Raw genomic sequence first — 22,316 nt, 5'->3', positions numbered from 1 at the left:
GACATTCTGAAATTTTGCAGTTTGCCATTGGGAAAACGTACTGCAGACAGTAAAAGCAGCAATTTGGGAAAGTTGGTTACGCATAAAATTTCCACCACTTGATGAACAAAGAAATACTAGTTACAGAACGCACAAAGTGTCTGCACCTTCTTTGTCTGCATCATCTATTGCACATTTTTTTGATGCACAGCTAACATTTCTCTTATTCCCCTGAAGTATTAAGAAAGCACATTCTGTAAAAAACAAAAGGCTAATGCTTAGCTGTACATAACACACATACGCCAGTCCTGAGTTTCTGAGCCTAGGAAAAGTGTAAAATGGAAATGATCAAAGGGGAAGCATTAGTAGGGTCTGTACAAAGTGCAGCTGCATAAATCAGTTGAATGTGGCGTATATACTGTGAGTGAAGCACAAAAAATTTTAAACCTGAAATACATCTTCGTTGTTACTTGTTCTGTCAACATATAAATTGTTATACAAGGCTTGAACTGTCGTCCCAGCTTGGAATTGTAGGATCCCATTCCACCGCTGCTGGTCAACCACCAAGAGTCGAATGACCGCCGCTGGTGGTTTACCGAAAGTACCAGAAAATGTGTGCACATTTTCAATTCAGGTAATGGTTATCTCCACATTTGTATGGTGCTTTGACTACGGTGACACTAGCAAAAAAGGAAGCAGCAGCCAATAAATACTTTTTTTTGCCTGCCATATGTCGTAAAGAAACAGCGGGAGTGCATAGCGTTCCTCTATGGGAGACGACACTGTTAGTGGCTGGTGATGCCTTACGCAGATAGAGTATGAGAATTTTGACATAGCGAGCCCAAACATTAGAATCTGTGGCGTAAACGATGTTACAAATTTGTCCCCAAGAATTCACTTTAACCTAGACGACATCTACGTGCCCACATTCGATTCTCAAAGCGATCTGTCAGTCACAGAAAAGTGTGATTGAGGCGGGTTTCATTTTGATACAACACATACATTTTATACATACATACAGTGCACGTATTAAAGGGAGTGAAAAAAACAGCCAATGAGCACCCTGTGTAGTATTAAACAGTGGCGAACTCACTTCTGTACTGGCCTCTTGTAATGATCTGTTTCAATGAAATAATGTGACGAAACAATGAATGGCACCAATACATTTTTACTGAAACATATATGCAGCACTGAGAATACAATAATGTCAATGCAACACATGATCACGGTAACGATACAGAGAAACAACTGCTATGTAACATATCTCCAAGGCTACCTCTCCCTCAAATCTCAAGTGTTTGACTAAGGGTGTGAAACAAGGCCACACATATTCAGTGGAGTGAAATCAAGCTATGCTTCAATCACAGTACAGACCTGGACTGTGCTTGGCATGGACAATAACAATAGGTGTGCTACACTTACATATCGCGGAATACGACTACTTTAGATATAGGAACAGATCTCTTCTTGACAGCATCTTAGTTGAAATGTTGCCAAGACACAAACTGAGGCAGAGAAAAATGCAGAACTTTTTATGTTAAAACATTCTGCAAGCTACTGAATAACACAGAGAAGACAGCGAACCACAAAACATCTGCCTACACTTGAAGCAAACCATAACTAAGCTCACTAATTCAGGTAAGACATCACAGAAAAAACTGCAGCTAGTTCCATGCATTGAAAATCACAGGACAGCAAAGCTGTAAGCGAGCGAGTGTATGTGATCGAGCATCATCGTCATCTTGACCATCATGATCATCATTCAGCATCATCATCCTTTAGTTTTACTTTTTATACACTCGCCCCTCTGGTCACATGACCCGTGTGTCACCACCACCACTACTACTACTACTTCTACTACTACTACTACTACTACTACTAGTACTACTACTACTACTACAACGACAGTAATGGCACAGGGTAGACAAAGACAGCTTTGCTGTAAAACAAGTGGGCATGGGCTCTCGAATGAAGTTGTAAAACTAGTAATTCTCAGGAACAAGGTATACATGAAGAATGAAGTGAATTGGGTTTTAAAGCAAAACAGAAGGGGCTACAGTGATGCAATCCTATGCATCAGAGCACGGCCGCTCGATGAAAAACACAATCAGAGAAACAGTACTTGTAGCCATATGCATACATATAGTCATAAGTTTTAACAGTCATAACAAAATCTAAGAAGCATTGAATCCTGTTTGTACTTTTCCTGGTAGCATGTGCATCACTACCAGCTTTGCCACTTCAGCTTATTATAAGCGGATTGGGACTTCTTTTTTGACCAAATTGCTTGTAGAATTCTTCAGTCGTTGGTTGCGTTTCTTGGGCATATTTGTTACTTTAGTTCTCGTCTCGTTCACTAGTAGAGTGCATATCATTCACTAACACTGCATTTGTTGATGACATAGTGTTATTGAGTGTTTAAATAAAAAATACGTTGGGGGAGAGAAGGAGTAACATTATTTACACACTGGGAACTGGCAAATGTACAAGAACTAAGTGGTTACTACCCTGGAGAGTATGTTAAAAAGTAAATATGTGCTTCTCTTCATAGTTGTGCATATTTTCGCTCTTAAAAAAATTTTTGATTTTGTTACATTCAATTCGACGAGTGACTTTTTCACTAAAATTGAAAGTATCTCCAAGAATGAGAAAATTTCCTAAAACTGCTTTTTTTGGGCTTCATAGCAAAGGTCATGCCCCTTTTTTCGAACTTCCTTTGGAATGATTATTTGCCTGTTAGATCAGCAGCATCTGGCAACTCTGGTCACTACAGTTGCTTGTTTCGTGGACGAACGACACATTTCATTACAGCACGTGTTGCCACCTACTCCCTACATTAGCCTCTCTAGCCTGCCAACTCATGTTAAGAAATGAGATACACACATTGCTTGACATGCTAAAAGACTGGGCGCGCAAACACGGACACAAGAGAGAAGTCAAGACACTACAAACGCCGACTAACAACTTTCTTGTCGTGTCTTGACTTCTCTCTCGTGTCAGTGTTCGCACGCCCAGTCTTTTAGCATAAATACGTACCAACTAGTTCAGCTCTCCAAGCATTACTTGACTTCTCAGATATTGCCATTATGTTCTGTACAAGAGCAAACACCATCACGCACAATTAAGTGCTCTTGCCACCGTGGGTTGTCAAGTGGCGCATAAGGCTGTTCTTTTGATTAAACTTCATGGGACAAAGGTTGCACTGGAAAGGTCTCTCGCCGGTGTGGATGCGGATGTGCCTGGTCAGGTGGCTCAAGTGCCTGAAGGCCTTGTTGCAGTGGTGGCACTTGTGCGGGCGCCCGTCTGTGTGTATACTCGGGTGATACTCCATTAGCCGGTTGTAAGCTCTGGTGTAGCCACCCACAAGAGGCCGCTTCGGATACATTTCCTTGTGAGGGCCCTGAGGATGTGTTTGGCCTGGGAGGCGAGGCACAGCAACCAGCTCTGCATAAGCAAAATTGCCACATTCTTCACATTCTTCACTGCCACATAAGCAAATTGCCACATTCATTCAAAATTGCCACAACAGCAGGGAAAGACACAAAGATACTGTGAGGTTAAGCTCACACTGGATTGATGTTTCACTCTACGCTTTGAAATACTGTCACGCGTGTTTAGTGCTTTATTTTGACGAGTTCGGGTTACACCCACAAAGACTGTTAGCAATGCTTGGCGCATACCGCGTCACAATGCTTGAGAAGCTTCTCAAGCCTTGTGGCATGGTCTGTGCCGAGCATTGCTAACAGTCTTTGTGGGTGTAACCCAAACTCATCAAAATAAAGCACTAAACACGTGTGACAATATGGAGAGGGATGGGATTACAGAAGGAATTCGCACATAAACATGAGATAGAGGTGATAAGCACAGGTGATAGGCACAGTGCTTATCATCTGTAATTCATTCCACATGCAAAAGACATAGTGGTGATACACTTAAACGACTCCTCCTTTATAATTGACCATACAGGTGTGCCAGAATGATTTCTGTAAATGGGGTAAAGGTGCCTTTTAGCACGGCTAACAAACATAGCAAAGGCGTCTACAGAGGATCTTGGGAGAGTTTATTTTTGCAGCAAAACCTAGCATATGTGATTGACAACACCTATGCTTCCTCTGTGACCAAGAGGGAAGCCAAACACGGAATGGACAGTTGATTGGCATACATTCAATGATTGTAGATTTATCTATATCAATCTCAGTGAGCACTTTTTGCCCAAATCATCTTTGAACAATACAGTGAATAATATATTTGGATTACAAGCAACTGAATAAGACCATTTGTGTCCACAAACTAAATGTGACCAAGCAGGGTCACACGTGGGACCAATTGTTTATACATGTTTGGATAAATACATTGTTACAGCATGAATTAGCACTCGTCTATGACAAACAGTAGCTAGTTCTGCGAGCCATGCTTATTCAGTTTTGCTCCTTTACATAATCAGAAACATACTGAGAGAAACATGTGACCATTTCAGATTCACTAGAAGGTTAACAAATCACTGTAAAGCATGGTACACCTGATTTGAATAAGCAGACAAGCAGCACAGACATCTCAGATGTCTCATTCTTTTTGTCCTGTGCCATGATACTGTGTTTTAATCTAGAATTCCACACAGCACATTGAACTGCACCACATAAACATTTCTAAGCCGTGACCGACGGGGCTTAGAAATGTTTCTAAGAGCCGACGCAGGTCAAAGGTCAAATTCATGTCTAAATGTCCACCCTCATAGAAAGGGGAAGACTATACAGAACATGACATAATGTGTTACCAAATTGCGCTGCATTTCCCACACCAGCATAATTTCACAGCTATTCATAGTGTAAGAAAGCCAAAATGGGTCCAGCCTTAACGTAGGTGAACAAATTTCACGTTTAACAACTTTAACATAAGCTCTCCTTTCGGAGTCCTGATATGACATGTCAGTAGGCCATAAACCACGCATTACCGGAAGGTTTGTCAGGAGGTACAGATGGTGATTGTCTCGAGGTTCTCCACACCAATATTTCCAATCATATTCGACATTCTTTTCACTACCGCAATGCCTAGGTTTCACAGATAAATCCAGGTAGCTAATTTCAGAACCTCTGCAAAAATGCAAAAGTTCCTAGAAGGAACTACAATGTTTTACAGTCAGTAGAGTTGTTCATTAAAACAAAGAAATCTAAATAGCTTTTCTGCAATTGTTGGCTTTGCTCCTTTCATGCCGTCTACCTTCTGCTGGCCTATAGAATGCTCGAGTCATCTGCAAAGAATAAGAGTTTGATTAAGCATAAACACAGATTGAACAGTAATGAGCCATCAGGTGTTGAATAATTGCCACTGAAGGTTTACTGAAGGCGTGCAAAGACAATGAGCGTGCATCTCCAATAAAACGAATGGTTATCTCTGCATTTGTCTGGTGCTCCAACTACAATGACACTAAAAAAAAGAGGAATATGCAGCCAACAAACATGAATATTTTTGCCTGCCACATGTCGTGGAACACCAGTGTGAAGGCACTGCAGTGTTTGTTTATGGGAGACGACACTGTTAGTGGCTGGCACTGCCTTACGTCGATAATATATGAGAATTCTGACGGAGTGAACCCCAACTTGCAAGTCTGTGGCTCAAAATTCATCAGATTTGTGCGCGAGAATTCACTTTAACCTAGATGACGTCTACATTCCTACATTCAATTCTTAAAGTGATCTGTCAGTAAAGGAAAAAAATTAAGGCAGCTTTGCACTAGTGGTGCCAAGCCTGAAGGAGCAGTGGAGCTGGGCAGCCTTTCTTGTTTCTTTCTTCCTTCATCTTTCTTTTTCTCCGTTTTTCTACACTCAAGCCTCATTATATAACAAAGTCACATCTGCCACGAAAATAACTTCGTTATATCCGAAAATTCGTTATAAACGATTATTTATAACACTGTGTCTATGACAACACTATTCTTCATTTACTTCGTTATAACCGATAATTCGTTATATCTGTGTTCGTTATATCGAGGTTTGAGTGTATTTTCTTTTTCTCTCTATTCGTTTCTCTATTTCTATCTTTTTCCACATTCTTCCCTTTCTTTCACCCTATCACTCTATTTCTCTGTGTTGGGCTCTCATTTCTTCATATCTCTTTTGTTTTTTTTCTATCTCTTTCTCTCTGTGAGTATGTTTCTCTATCCTATTCTTTTCTGTTTATCTTTCTATATTTTTGTTTCTCTCTTTCTTTCTCTCTGTACTCGTTCTCTCGCCTATCCGAGTTATTGCATCCCATGCTGGACAAATCCACACCCTCATCGTCCCCTCCCTGATGATGATGGTATATGGTGTTTTATGGCGCAAGGGCCATTGATGGCCAAAGAGCACCAGGACCTGATACCAGATGTGACCAATGGTGATGTTAAGTGGCTGTATAGGGGCCTAAGGTTCCTCGAACTACAGGCGGGTAAAACATACAAGTAATAAAATTATGAGAGTGACGAGACATTTGTGCAGTGAGCCTCAAAGATAAGTGGTCGTGATGTTAAAACTACGGATAGATGGCACCAGCACGAATGCCTCGTCAACAGCCCTTGGGTCCAAGGGCCGTGAGGCAGATGCTGTCTTTAATGTAGCCAGCGCCGCAGCAACCTCTACTCAGAGGTCGTGCTATGGGTTGCCTGGAAATATGATGTGAAAGGTATTTAATCTTTTAAAAACGCAAACAATGATTCATGTTTAAATAGTGGTTCCCTACCAATGAACATGGAAGGATGTAGTGGGAATTGCTGTCGGTAGGGTAATAAAAAGTGCTTTTTCCTGATAGCGTCCATTTCATTGCACTGGATCAGGATGTGGAGCACGTTAAGTGGTTCTCCACATCTTTCACACCTGGGTAGGTCACCGCCAGACAAGAGATGTGCATGTGTGCTGTGTGTGTGTCCTATTCTTATCCTGGTAAGTGTTACTTGTGTGCGGCGTGAGCTTGATAACGGTGGCCAGTTTCAAAGATTCGGCTTGATAACATGTAGCTTATTATGTGCTTGTCTGTCCCACGAGCGCTGCCAATAAGCCCTGAGCTTTTGTTTTAGAAAGGGTTCAAGATCTAGTGCAGGGACAGTTAAGGATGTATTGGCGGGAGTGTCGTCGTGGGCAGATGCAGCTAGTTGGTCCGCCACCATGTTTCCGCCCATATCGCGGTGCCCTGGCACCCAGCATACCACAACGTGTTGTTTGAGTGTGTAAACTATACATAAAAGTGAGTAAAGCGAGACAAGAACAGGATTTTTGTGCTTTTTAAGAGTTTTCAAAGCTTTTACAATGCTTAAGGAATCAGTGTAAATTACTGCGTGGTGCAAGCTTATTTCTTTAATGTGTTTAATGGCTGCCAGTATCGCATAAGCCTCTGCTGCGAAAATGCTTGTGTTGGGATGAAGGACACCGGCATTCGAAAAGGATGGACCAACCGCTGCGTAGGACACACCAGCGTGAGACTTTGAAGTGTCGGTATAAAATTCAGGAAAAGTGTACTTGTGCTGCAGTTTGAGGAAGTACATACGAATATGTGCAATAGGCGTGTGCTTCGTAACTTCCTCGAATGACACATCACAGTGTATCAGCTGCCATTGCCACGGCGGCAGTTGTACTGCGGGTGCCATCACACGTGTTCAGAGAGTGGCACTCCGATTTCTTCGGCAAGACCTCGTACACGTAATGAATAGGGCGCTCTCAATGCAGGACGGTTATGAAAGAGACGGAAATAAGATAAATCATTTACAGTACTGTATATGGGATGTGCACTGTTTGCATTGACCCTTAGAAAATATACGAAAGAAATGTAGCATCTCTGCAAATGAAAGGACCACTCATTTGATTCCACATAAAGACTTTCTACGGGGCTTGTCCGAAAAGCACCCGCAGAAAAGCGAATGCCCAGATGGTGGATGGGATCCAGTATCTTCAATGCACTAGGTGTGGCAGAGTGGTAGACTATGCCCTGTAGTCTAGGTGTGTGAGTATAAGACTTTTCCACAGATTCATGAGGCATTTGCTGTCACTGCCCCATGATGTACGCGACAAAACCTTCAGAATATTCATAGCTTTCATACACTTGTCTTTCAGGTATGTTATGTGTGGTACAAAAGATAGTTTTGTGTCTAGTATAACACCTAGGAACTTTTGCTCCATTCTTACAGGCAGCGAATGGCCCTGCAGATATATATCTGGATCGAGGTGCAGGCCTCTCTTCCAAGAAAAAAGAACGCAGGTGCTCTTTTGTGGGTTAAGGGTGAACCCATTTTCGTCGCCCCATTTTGACACCTTATTAAGAGCAATCTGAACCTGTCGCTCCCATATTACTAAACTGCAGGATTTAAATCCAATCTGCACATCATCAATGTAAGTTGAATAGAACATACTGCGTGGGATACATAGATGTAAGGAATTCATTTTTATAATAAAAAGTGTACAATTGAGCACACCACCCTGTGGTATTCCAGTCTCCTGGACAAATGAACGTGACAAAACGTTGCCGACACGAACACGGAATGTTCGGCTGAACAGGTAACTCTCTATTATGTTTAACATTTTCCCTCGTATACCCATTTCTGAGAGGTCCTTCAGTATCCCAAACCGCCATTTTGTATCATACGCTTTTTCCATGTCAAGAAAGAAAGGAAAAACTGCTTGTGCACGAATGCGTCGCGAATGTTTGCTTCAATACGGATGAGATGGTCAGTTGTGGATCGACCCTCTCAAAACCGCACTGATGTGGGTCAAGCAATCTTTTTGATTCCAGAACATGTATTAGTCGACGGTTGACACTCTTTTTGAAAAGTTGACACATGCAGCTGGTTAGGGTTATGGGCCTGTAACTCGAAACCCAAGATGGATCCTTTCCCTGTTTCAGGATAGGAATAACAATTGCCTCTTTGCAAGAAGTAGGAATGTCAGCGGAAAACCATATGGTGTTGTACGGGGAAAGGAGAGTTTTTTGTGTTTCAGGAGGTAGGAGCTTCAACATTTCATATACCACACGGTCAGAGCCTGAGGCAGATTTGTTGCAGCAGTTTAGAGCTGCATGCAATTCAGCTATTTGGAAAGGTTTATTGTACGCCTCGTATATAGCACATTTCCATTCTAGTTTCTGTGCCTCTATTCTTGCTTTATAGCATTGGAAACTTTTGGAGTAGTGTAATGAGCTGGACACATGTTCAGAGTGTGCTCCCAGGAAGTTCACCTGGTCTTCCAGGGTGTCGCCCTCTGTGTTTAATAAAGGGAGTGAATATGCTTCTCGCCCTCTTACTTTATTAAACCTGTTCCAGACTTTTCCTTCATCCGTATACGAGTTTATACTAGACAAAAACCTCTGCCAACTCTCTTTTCGAGCCTGTTGGCGTGTCCTCCTGCCTTGGGATTTTATATGTTTAAAATTTTCTAAATTCTGCGCTGTCGGAGAGTCCCTGAGCATCCTCCATGCTTTGTTTTGCTTGTTGCGTGCTTTCTTGCATTCGTCGTTCCATCAGAGAACACGCCGTTTGGAACATGTGCTGCTCGTTTCGGGAATGCATTTCGAGACAGCATAAATTATAAGAGCTGTAAAATACCTTACAGCATCATCTATGGTTAGTGCGGACATCTCAGCCCATGTCACGTGAGTAAGGTTACGGTACTCTTGCCAATTAGCTGAGTCGAGCTTCCACCGAGGGACTTGCGGCGGAAGCTGATTTTGTTTCGGCATACTTAGCATTATCGGGAAGTGGTCACTCCCATAAGGGTTTTTAAACACACTCCACTTAAAATACGGTAAAAGCGTTGGTGATGAAATACTAAGGTCTATGGCAGAGTATGATTTGTTCGTGAGGTTAAAGTATGTGGGCTCATTCGTGTTCAGTAGACATGCTCCAGAAGAATAAAGAAGTTGCTCAATAAGACGACCTCGCGCATTGCGGCGAGAATCACCCCACAGGCTACTGTGTGCGTTGCAATCTCCAAGAACCAAAAATGGTTCCGGGAATTCCCCTATTAATGATTCTAATTCGCGCTTCTGAAGGTGATAAAGTGGTGGTATGTACAAAGAACAGATGGTAATGAGCTTATCACAAATTAAGGCTCGGATGGCCACTGCCTCAAGGGCCGTTCGGAGCTTGAGATGTTGACATGCCACACTTTTGTCAGCTATTATGGCTACACCGCCAGAAGATGCGACAGCATCCTCGCGATCTTTCCGGAAAATTAAGCGTTGTCGGAGGAAGTTTGTCTGCCTAGATGTTAAGTGTGTTTTTTGGACACACAGCACTTTTGGATTAAATTTGCTTAGAAGTTCTTGGATGTCGTCTAGGTTACGCAGTAATTCTCTGACATTCCACTGCATGATTTTGTACATGTTGAAAAAAAGAATGTGCTGTGTGTCTTTACTTTACAGGGCCCTTGTCAGGCCCTGTAATTGGTGTTTTGTCTTTTTTTGGAGCGGTCGAGAGAAGCTCGCCACTCCTTCGGCGCTGCCTGCGCCGTTTGATTGGACTGGTGTCCATGGCCTCTTGCGAGGCATTGGACACCCGTTCCAAAGGCTGATGTCTACTTCGTGTAGACTTCGTCTGGGGCGACGAAGTCTTGGACCCCACCGCGCCGGAGGTCGACGTGCCCTCCTTGGCCTCTATGGTGCTAGAGCTTGTAGTGGCCACCGGTGTGGTCAAGTTCGCTGTGGTAAGATTCGGAGTAGGCAGGGAGCCTTGGCTACTCCCATTTTGGGGGCGGGTGGCGTTTGTCTCGGCACGCTGCGCGTGGTCCGGGCAACCATGATAGGCCGTTGTGGGGCCGCCCCCTGTCGCACAACTTCGACAAAAGACGTTTTGAAAGCGAAGGACGGTGAAAGACGTCGCGCTTCACGGAACGCTATGTTCTCTTTGACTTTTAGCGTTATTATTTCTTTTTTTTCCTCCAAGCAGGGCAAGCTCTGGAGTATGCAGGGTGGTCTCCATCGCAGTTTGCACAGTGTATCTCATCGTGAGCGCAGTCTTCAGCAGAATGGCCCGTTATTCCGCATTTCGGGCAAGTAAGCAGCCCTCGGCAGCTCTGTGACGCATGACCAAACCGTTGGCATTTACAGCAACGTCGCGTGTTTGGAATGTATGGTCTAACATGAAGTTTCACATAGCCAGTTTCTAGAGTCTCAGGTAGGGTAGTAGAACTGAAAGTGAGTATTAAATGTTTCGTCGGGATTTCGTTGTTGTTTCACCTAATTGTGATGCGCTGGACATTTACTACATCTTGATCTTTCCATCCATCTAAGAGTTATGCTTAAGTCAGTTCTACTAGGACGCCTTTCACAGTGTTCATTGTGTGATGTGCTGTCAGAGAGATCGGAAACTGCCAAAAGCCACAAGGTGTGCTAGTTTATCGTACTGTTGTTTGTCGCGGACTTGAAGAAGATCTCTGCTTCCCATCTTCGTAACTTTATAACCTGGGCCAATTGCATCAGTCAGCGACTTTGAGACAAGAAATGGTGACATAGTTTGGACTGTTTTGGTTTCACGATTACTGTGCACAATGTGCAACTTGGGAAAAGCCTGCTTCTGTTGAGCAAAAAGTGATGGTGTATCTTCGGTGTGCCACCTTTTGAGGGAGCGATCAGAGTGTGAGGGTAGAGAATTTGCCATGCAAGACTTGTAAAGTTTGGCGGCGATGGTGGCCATCAACCACTGAGCCCAACGAGGGGATGCTACAAGGTTGTACAACACTTGGAGACGCCAGCCATGCATCGCCGCTATAACCAAATATACCTATATGAGGTTGGATAACTACAGAAGGTCAACCCTCGCCGCCTGGAAAATTCAGAAGTAAACGGAAGAGAGAAGATGACAGGATAGATTTAAAGTAAGAGCGAAGGACAAAGATGCAGGGAGAGAGAGATAGGAAAAGGCAACTGCCGAATTCCCCTGGGTGGGTCAGCCCAGGAGTGCCGTCTACGTGAAGCCGGGGCCAAAGGGGTATGTTACCTCTGTTGGGGGGCCTTAAAGGTCCAATCACCCGGCATCGGCTCAACCCCCAGGATCCCCTTTTCCCCGGACACGGCAAAGCCACGCACGGCGAGACGTGGGAGGGGTCGAAACCCCCCGTTAGCTCAGGTCCGTGGTGTCGCTACACACCAAACGCCTGCTTGTGCAGACGCCCCTGCGGGGCATCCTCACCTCCCCTTTCCACCCCCTTGCTATGCTATACAAGGCTATGCTATGTTCTGTTAGTGTGCCTGGATAGCCAAGTGGTTAAGATGCTTGCTTTCGGATCGTGGGTGTGCAGGTTCGCATCCCGCCTCACCAAAAAAAATTCTTTTCACCAAGAATTTCCCCGTCTCTTTCTTTCTCTCTCTCTGTGCTCGTTTTTTCGCCCATCAGAAATATTGCATCCCACGCTGAACAAATTGGCGCACATGTCCTGGGAGCGAAGCAGAAGATGAAGAGGAGGACGAAGAGAGCATGTGCCAGTTCATGCTGATGATAATTTCTGTTTGTGACTAATAGGGATTTTCCGAGCTTAAACAGCTTTGCAGTTAAAAAATGCAATGAGGTGTGCATCATCTTGATACAACACGACATACATTTTGCACATACATACAATGTGAGCATTAAGCAGAGTAAAGACACCAAACACACACACACGTGCACATGCACACACACACGCGTGCACGCACGCACGCACGCACACACACGCACGCACACACGCACACTGCGCATTACATTAGGGATCTCCCTTCTGTACTAGCCTCCTATAAAGGCCGGTTCTCACCATAATAGTGTAATGAAACAATGCATGGTACCAAAACATTTTACTGCAACATATACTGAAAATACAATAATTCAGTCGAACACATGATACGGAAATAATATGTCGAGAAGCAAGTGCTACAACAGCCAATGCTGATTCTGCGTTCGATCTCAAGGTTATGGCTGTGAAACGAGGCCACACATATATTCAGAACAGTAAGATCCAGCTGTGTTTCAATCACATTATAGAGACAGACTGTGCTTGGCATGGACATTAGCAACTCGTGTGCCATGCTTTCACACCATAGAATATGTTCTCTTACTTTCATTATAACAACAGGTCTTTTGACAGCATCTTAGTTAAGTGGCTGAGAAGGTGCACTCCTATTACGGACTTGAACGGGTGGGGTATTTCATGTTAAAACATGCTGCAAGCTATTTGACTGGACAAAAAGCAAAAAAAGAGAGGTAACTAAAAAGCAAAATCTGACAACACAGCAAATCATAACTAAACTCGTTGGCTCATGGAAGAGGCCACAGCAAAACGTGGACATGGCCTCTCGTAATGAAGTCATAAAGCTGGCAATTCACAGGGGGTTTTAAAACAAAACCTCAGGTGGAGAGCTAAAGTGAGGCAATCCTATGAATCAGTCACACAATACAGTATAACCTCGTTACAACGGATCTGTTTACAACAGACACTCGGATATTACATACCAATTTGCGGCGTTATGCCGACCTCCGTATTAGTTCCATTGATTGAGCTTCGTTTACTACGGATTCTGGTACAACGGACATTCGGATATAATTGACTGAAATTTCAGGCCAGCAAGGTGGTCAGGACTCCTGTAGAGCGGACTTTTCTACCACGGTCATTAACTTCCGACTTCAAACATCGCTTAGCATACTTTCGGGACGGGAGCAGCGCACCGCGGATATCGACGTACCGATTTAAGAACGAAGGCCGCCGATCCCCGGTCTGTCAATGATCAGCTATGCCTATGTAGCGACAAAAAACGGCGCGCAGCGTGCTTGGTGTTGCGTTTGGGACGCTGACACGTGAAATTGCGAGCCGCTGCCACCGCTTCTCCGCGTGGTCGCTGCGCGGCGAGCTTGGCCGGGGGGTCCGCTGCCGATGCGCAAAATGCCCATCCGCGGTTCTGAGGAGCCAGCGGGCAATGCGATTCGTTGCTTGAGACGAAGGACATTACGGCTTCTTTGCTTTCGCATGTCCGCTAGCGCGATGTTCTTGCCCGCAAAGTTCGCATTTGGCTCGTACATCGTGAACGGAGTTAGGCCTAACCACGACATCTAGTAGAAAGCTCGGTTGCGATGTGTGTTGCCGCGGTGCCCGATGTTTCAAAGTCCGTCATGCTCGATTGCGAGTACAAGGAGTTGTCCCGCGGTGGTCTTCGTCATGCTTCGAAGTGCTGATAAGAAGAACCTCGAACAGCGGGTCCAACGAGTCAACTCTATTAGTCGCACGTCTGCGATGTTCGCGACGAGTGCGGCGCGCTATCGTAGTCTGATGATTGAGCTTCCGCTTGCAGCTGCCCAACTAAAGCGTTCCAAATTATCGTCGACCCGTAAACACAGAGTGCGAACGCGTCACTAAGTAGCGCAATTTTCGACAGCCACGACCTCGCGACGCACAAGCAGCAGACGACGATCCCGAAGCGAGCATTAACACGTTTTGGCTGCTTCTGCGGTAATACCGCAGAAGCAGCCAAAACGTGTTAATGCTCGCTTGTTACTGAATGGAGGAGCAAGCTGAAATGGAGAACTTGAACGCGGAGAAATGCTCTTTACGACGAGCCCAAAATGGTGGTGCCCAGTTGCGCCGTTGCCGAGCTATAATTTTGAAAAACGCTTTTTTTATATTTCCTCAATTTTCGCCAAGTCGGCAGACGCAAAACAAATTTTTTATAGCACTTCTACGTAGTTTTCATTGAAGATATTTTGGAATCAGATAGAAATGGGCTACAGAAACTGAAAATGCGATTTTCCAAAAATCGCATTTTTTTGGTCCCCCGTTAAAAATAAGACCACGTTTGTGACTCGTAATTCTCTCCGGTTATAACAGACCCACTCAGTGTTTACATGAAAGTCTGTTGTAACAGTACTTGGATTTTACATACTCCCTTTACAACAGACCAAAATCCTCTTCACTATGAAGGTCTGTTGTAATGAGGTTATACTGTATTTCTCAAATTACTCTATTCAATACAGCTTTGCGATAACAATACACAATCACTTGCATATATCATGCGCTTTACACACACATAGCCATATGTTTCAACAGTTTTTATGATCCGAAAGTTGATTTGAGTTCTCTTTGTACGTTTTCCGATATTAGATTCATCCCTTGTGTTTGGTTTAGTAGCTCAGTGGCACATTTCAATAGAGCAAGTGCAACCATCGAGTCTCGCCAATAGCATCTCTAGCCTGTCACCTCGTGATGCACAATGAATTCACGCTTAAACCTCATTATAACAAAGTCGCATTTGACACGAAAATAACTTCGTTATATCCAAAAATTCGTTATAAGTGTATTTTCGAACCACTGTATCTATTACCAAGGCTATTTTTTATTTACTTCGTTATAACCAATAATTCGTTATATCCGTGTTCGTTATATCGAGGTTTGAGTATACACATCACTTGCCTCCACAAACTTTGCTAGTTCGTTCAGTACAGGTGCAAACCCCTTCAGGAAAAATTAAGTGTTCAAATTGTGTGTTGCCAAGTGCTTCACAAGTAAATTCTTTTTTAGAAAATTCATGGGACAGAGATGGCACTGGTAAGGTCTCTCGCCGGTGTGGATGCGGAGGTGCTTCTTGAGGTGGGCCTCTTGCTTGAAGGCCTTGATGCAGTATTGGCACTTGTACGGGCGCTCGCCTGTATGGATTCTTTGGTGATACTGCATGTGCTGGATGAAAATCGTGGTATAGCCACACAGATGACAACGCTTCAGATTCCTTTCCTTCTCAGGGTCCCAATCCCAAGCACGTGGTTTGTCAGGACGACGATGCACAGCAGCCGACTCTGCGCAAGGAAAATTGCCACATTTTTTAACGAGAGACAGAGTGAAATTGAAGGAAAAGGAACGAAGCTAGTAAAAGGTGTGCCTTGCTGTACTCGATCACAACCTAAGAGAAAATGTCGGCTCTGGCCACATAACCGCAGCGTGCCTGCCCTCCTCCACCTGTGAAAGACAGTCGTGCTAGCTGTTTTCCGTTCGAACCGCAGGTGCTTGTTCTCAGTTAATGTAAATACTACACATATCAGGAGTAAAAGGTTCGTCGTTACAACCTGAAACATTGCATTTGGCTGAGCAGCGATGCCGGAATCTCTTAAGAAATATACCATGATTTTCAAGTTTCTGATCTAAAACCAGTGACACAAAGGTGCGCTTGTATAGGAACCTCAACTATCTGAAATACTCGACAAGTGCTTGATCTCACAAAAATCAGTAAGCGCTACTGAACGGAGCATTTATGCAGATTCTCTGCTGACATTTTTTCATGGGTTGTAACTGAGTACAGTAAAACCTCGTTAATTCAAAGTCACTGGGACTATGAAAAACTTTCGAATTAAGCGGGTTTTCGAATTAACGAAACATACAAAAAGCGGGATGCAAGGAACTTTGAATTACTGAAAGTAATCAGAGGTGGTCGTTTGGCTTTCTAGTTTGCGGCTCCAAGGGTTGTTTACAGCAATACCCGGTCCCATTTTTTCCGCAAACCCGGGAAAACGGCGGCCCTCACTGCTGTTAGGACAAAAAAGGAAAAAAAAACGAAAAAAAAAAAGAACTCGTGGTCAGCTGAAATGCGTGCCTGCAGAAAAGAAGGTGTGCTTCACTGCAGCACAGTGGTGACATGCGGGCAGCATGTCACCTGCTCCTCGCAGCGTCAGCGTGTCACCGCTGTGCCGCGTGTCACTGCTGTGCTGCAGTGAAGCACGTCTTCTTTTCCGCAGGCGCACGTTTTAGTTGACCACGAGACCGTGTTTTCTTTTTTTTTTTCGCTAGCAGCAGCGAAGTCGGGTCGCTGCAACTGTCACTCATTAATATCGCGACACTGCATTGCCCTGTGGCTCCTAAGGGCCGTCGCTTCCGCGGATTTGCGGCGAAATCGGGAATTGGCACATGGCACCCAAAGTTTTCGAATTAACCGGGCTGGCACTGGCTGCCGCTTCAAATTATCCACTCAGATTTACATTGCAAAATACGGGACCGCAGAAACCCTTCGAATTATGCGGGATTTCGAAATAACCGAGTTCGAATTAATGAGGTTTTACTGTATACTCTATGCTTGGAGGTGGATGGGATTATGAATGGAACTTGCGCTTATACAGGAGAAAGTTCACAATGCTTATGACCTGTGATGCAGGCCACATGCAAGAAGGAACAGTGGTGATGCCCTTAGGAGGCATTTCGCTTATGACTGCATGGACAAGTGTTCCAAACTGATTTCCATCAATGAAAGCAACTCTACAAGTGTCCTTTAGCATGGATAACACTATAGCAAAGGTAACCACAAAGGATGGTGGCAGTCACCTTTGTAGCCAAACCTATACTAGTTGCATGTGATTCGCAACATGCACGCTTGCTCTGTGAATCAGAGCGAAGCCGAATATAGGATGGAGAGCTCATTGGTATTCAGCAAATGGTTCTAGCAGATTCATAGACATCATTCTCAATGAGCACTTGTTGCCTGAATCATATTTACACAATACAGAAAATAACAAATTTACATCACGAGTGCTTGAATGAGACAAGTTGCGTCTGTAGAACTAGATGTGACCAGGTAGAGCCACTACTGGGGCAACTGTCGTAGATTTTTTAAAAATAACCCCACTGTTAATTAACAGGATAAAACTGGACAAGGCACGCCACGCCTGGCATGAATAGAAAATTGTTTAGACAAACAGTTCCTAGTCCTGTAAGGTGTGCCTGTTGTTTTGTTCTTCTACATTATCAAAAAATATAATAAAAGAGAACTGTGACCACTGCAGGTACACTAGAAAGTTAATAAATCGTTATAAGGCATGGAACAACAACACATTCAAATTAGCAGAGAGGCAACACATGCATCTGCCATATCTGCCAACCTCAAAGAAAAAGGAAAGAATGTACACAACATAAGGTGTTGCAATATTACGCAGTACTTCACACACCAACGCACCAATAACATACCAACCACACATCAACGGAATCTTACAGCTATTCCTTGTGAGACTATCAAAAGGAGCAGCACTTCAATACAGTGAACTAATTTCAAATGTTTCAAATTTTAAACATGATCACTCTTCTTCAATGTCCTGATATGACCTGCCAAAGGGCCACAAGACATGCAAATAAAAGAAGGTTTGTAGAAGGCTGCAATACAGCAATTCTGTGTCTCGAGGTGCTCCCTGTCAAAGTTGCCAAGCATATTTAGCATTTTTTCCACCACCAAAATACCTACACTTGAGAGACCACTTCAAAGGTTAATTTCAGCACCAAAGCAAAAATTTAAACATGCCCACAGAAGAAGCTGCATTGCTTTACAGTCAGTAGTGTTCTTCATTACAACACTGTCTAAGGTGTTTCTTTGAAATTGTTGGTCTTGCTGCTTTCATGCTGTCTTCCCTTTGCTGGCCTATGCAATAGCTGAGTCATCTGCCATCTGCAAAAAATGAGAGCACGAACTTTCAACAATGGCAAAAAAGAACTACAACAGAAATCTAAAGCATGTTCAACCATCAATCTTATAATGTACTTTATGCATTAACATGTTAAGCATATTGTTTTAGCTCGTATTTCTGCCTCTTCCAACTACCAAACCAGCCACGGTAGCTTAAAGGCTATGTGCTAAAAACAGAAAGACAATTCTGTAGTTCAACTCGGGCACATTGCAAGAAAATCCAAGGTTGGTAATATCACTGTACTGCCTTCCTTCCTCCTTTTCTTTCCTCTTTTTCTCAAAAGGTTGCTCTTCTCCTCCACACCTGAGGTAGGGGGTGAGTGAGAAAAACATGCATAAAAAACTTGGAGGAGACTTCAGGGACACCACAGTGAAGCATAAAGTCAGTTTATGTAGATAAGTAATTCTTTCAGAACTCTATTGTCATTCATTTTGCCATTATAGGTTAATTACGAGATGAGAAAATGAAAATAAAAGTTTCACTTTTCAATTTCACATGAAAACTTCAGCACGTAAATGTCGCCGTGACGTCATGAATTCCAAAGTGTTTTTGCGCATTTTGGCCACATTGGTTCAATGAAATTTTCCGAAACTTGGCATGTTAGTACTTTGGGTCCCTTAAAACACACTGAAGACATTTTTCACAGATATTTTTCACAGATTACATAGGCACTAGTATACGCTGTCAAAATCTATGACCTCATGGCGAGCTGCTGTGGGAACTTCAAGGAGGCGGCTCCACCTGTGTTTTCTTTTAGCACATTTTTTTTGGTATGAGTGGTGCTTTTGGTATTGTGAAATTGCAATTTACTAATACGAGAAAAATTGTTTTGCTCTCTAGTGTCCCTCTGAGTTTTGCCTTCAAGAGTGGAACACAACAGCGTAATTGGGCCCCGCTTGCATCACCACCTTGGTGCGCACTTCAACCGTGCCGTGGGGAAAGGAAGACCTGTACGCTTAACACTGGCTGTTTCATAAACTCTCCTAGAATGCTAACTGCAAGTACAGTTGCGAAGTGCCCACTACGCCATAATTCACCATTTCGCAATGCATCAAAGTACCCATTATGCGTCTGTGAGGCAATACATGCACCTACACAGTTGAACACTTTGTTGCCGCAACAGTGGGGGAGGATTAATTATCACGGGGTGCTTTGCATTGAATGGGCCTTTAAACTGCCCACTCATTGCGCCCATGGTGTGACGCCTGTTGTGATTCTACGCTTCTGCCATGCAATATTGCATCTTTTAACGCGACTCCTTGCACCACATGATACTTGATTTTCTTCTGAAACAGTTTCAAGCACTGGCGTGTCTCTGTGGTAGAATATCTGACTGCCATGCAGACTGCCTGGGTTTGATTACAGCTTGAACAGGATTCCTATTCTTTGCATTAATTGTGGTTTTTCGCTCATGGACAACGCCATTTTTTTTTCTCGCATCCGACGACACTGACACCAACAATGACACCTGAATGTCTGCAACATGGGCTCTTTAACGCTATCAGGTTAACACTCTGCTAAGGAAGACATTGCTGCTCTGACAAAGACAAGTCCTCTTGTCAAAGCGTTCCTTCGTGCAACATTTCCTGTTTGACTATTTTTCATCACTTCAAGCCTTATCTTCCCTTGAACTTCTGTCTTGTTTGAATAAGAACTACTGTCACTCAAGAACGAATAGCACTGACCGTGGCACACTGGTAAGTTAAGTAAAAATTTGCTGCACTATTCAGACATGTTCTTGAAGAGAATATCATTCTCCCAATAAAGGCCCAAACAACCTTCTCCAGCACTGCTTGTCATATGAGCGCTAATCCGTACAGTACACTGTCATTGAGTAAGCACTTTCGTTCATTCCTTAATACTTGGGTATGCAACAACAAAGAAGGTTTGGACACGCCATGAACACATCCGAGGGCCACAACAACAAAGACTGCATAGTGCGGTTGCAAATATTCAACAAGTCAGTTTTTCCGGGCTTCAAATGAGAGAACATTTCTGCGGCACATTGCATAGGTCACTTGCTACACAGAGCTGCGGTGCCTGTGCAGTACACAGATGTCCTTCAATTGTGCTAAGTTCTGTGCATGCACAGAGGTTGTCGAAGTTGCCTAGACGACGGAGATGCGGTGGTGCCAGAGCCAGCCGCCATCGTTAGTTACTGCAGACAGCGCGGATACAGTTGCGATAGAGTAGCCAATTGGTGAGCGCATTCATCCTGCGACAGCATGCCGCATGGCACTGTGCACACAGCATTCAAGAGAAAAGTGTGACAGGAGAAGCAGGACATCCCTCCTGGTTACACACATGCTGTTATGCAGTACTGTTGCAATGCACCCATGTTTTCTTAATATGAATAAGCAGAGCGCACTCAGACACAATGTGCTCCTGGTAAGAATTCTTTTTTTGGAATTTCGTACTTGTTTCTTAAGTTCTCCTAATGTCTTCATGTACTGTACAGCGGCGATGGAAAGAAGCGCAAACAGGGTGGCACATTAGTGCTCAAATGTTCACACTTGATTTCAATGCGCTGTTACCTTGGTGGCAATAAAAAGACACTACAGTCATCATATAATGTATCACGGACGACTCTGGTGTCTTTTTATTACCAGCCAGGCTCCAACTGCTTGAAAAAAAAAATGCGAACAGCAGAGCGCATTGGCGCCGCACTGTTCGCATTTCTTTTCATTGCGGTAGTACATTATTGTACACGATTATTTTATGTACATAATAGTATTTTATTTTAATGTTGACTGCTTGCATGTGAAGTTACACCTCTACATTACACAAAAGCAACACACGGCAAACCTAAAATTGGTGCTTTCATGTGTGAAGTTTTACCTCAGTTCAATATTGTTTTAGAGTAACATTGTTTTTAAGGGGGAGATTAAAGTGATTTTCGTTATTATGATGGAATAAAGTGATGAAATTTGGCATGCAGATGTGATTTGTTTGCTGACATCATAACTGAAGTCAGTTTTGAGATATCTGTATGAGTTACAACACTTGAAAGACTCTTGTCATCCCAAGATTAATTAGACATGAGCTTGTCAAGATTTTCAAATTAGCATATCTACAAATGCTCATCCTGTGCCGTAAAGCTACCAGTTAATTTTTTTAATGTTCAAATAGACACACAAAAGTTTTCAAAATGTTCTGTACATAATGTTTTACCAACAACTTTTACAAAAAACCAATTATAAAAACCTTTATGATGTGCAGACAAATACAGACGTCTTTATAGCACTCGCCAATGCTTCAGGATCTAATTGCAAAAAACAGAACGGTTTTATCTTTATTTGTTGTGAAATGGCCCTGAGATGACTAACAGCAAATGCACAAAAAATGAAAGCTAAGATAATGGAACGCAAAGAAAATGCACCTCAATGCTCAAAAAACAGAACTCAGAACGAAACTGGTTTTATTTTACATTAGAGAAACACAGCACTGTGGCTACCTTAAGCTCTGATCTCTACTCTTTACCGATGATGCAAAGATGGCAGCAATGTGCTAAGGGAAAGCTGCAAGATTTGCACCTTCTGAAACCCAATTTTGTCACAGTTTTTGATGACAGTAAACTAATAATGTGCTTGTCTCTCAACATCTACTGCGCACTGTGTTCTAATATTTCACCGCAACGTAAAAGAAGGTCTAAGGATTGCGAAAAATGCCCTCACCTCCCCGAAGGGAATCGTGAGGAAATGTGAATGCATTTCTTGCGCCGAGAGTACACGGCGTAGTAATCGCTTCACTCCATTTATATATACGTGCGAGCAAGCGGACGGGAGAGTGGGGCGCAGGGAGGAGATAGAGCGAACGGCGAGAGACGGAGCGGCGAAGCACTGCACCTACCCTCTCCTACGCACTCTCAACACACGCGGGAGCTCCGCCAAGCTCCCGCGATGCGAGCGCCCTCACACGCCAGAGCGCGCTC

The 22,316-nt window shown here is 43.6% G+C and overlaps 1 protein-coding gene across 1 annotated transcript; it reads right to left on the bottom strand.

The window, feature by feature from the left end:
• Positions 1–561: 561 nt before the first annotated feature.
• LOC119406402 (zinc finger protein 449-like) lies at positions 562–15,757 on the bottom strand. The gene is made up of 2 exons (XM_049420080.1): positions 15,422–15,757; positions 562–3,423 (listed from the first exon to the last, which is right to left on the bottom strand). Exons 1-2 carry the CDS (start codon positions 15,621–15,623, stop codon positions 3,101–3,103), a joined length of 525 nt encoding a protein of 174 aa, XP_049276037.1. The 5' UTR covers positions 15,624–15,757; the 3' UTR covers positions 562–3,100.
• Between the last annotated feature and the right edge of the window lie 6,559 nt (positions 15,758–22,316).

Source organism: Rhipicephalus sanguineus, chromosome 10 (assembly GCF_013339695.2).
Source record: "Rhipicephalus sanguineus isolate Rsan-2018 chromosome 10, BIME_Rsan_1.4, whole genome shotgun sequence".
NCBI lineage: Eukaryota > Metazoa > Arthropoda > Arachnida > Ixodida > Ixodidae > Rhipicephalus > Rhipicephalus sanguineus.
Note: the sequence above shows the minus strand (reverse complement) of the source record. Positions and strands in the feature narration are given on the sequence as shown.

Excerpts from the sequence above, each read along its gene's own strand:
- LOC119406402 (XM_049420080.1), bottom strand. The coding sequence starts at position 15,623 with ATGCAGTATCACCAAAGAATCCATACAGGCGAGCGCCCGTACAAGTGC. Across the intron at positions 3,424-15,421 it reads GGCAACACACAATTTGAACA|AGCTGGTTGCTGTGCCTCGC; the intron begins CTTAATTTTTCC and ends TTGCTTATGCAG.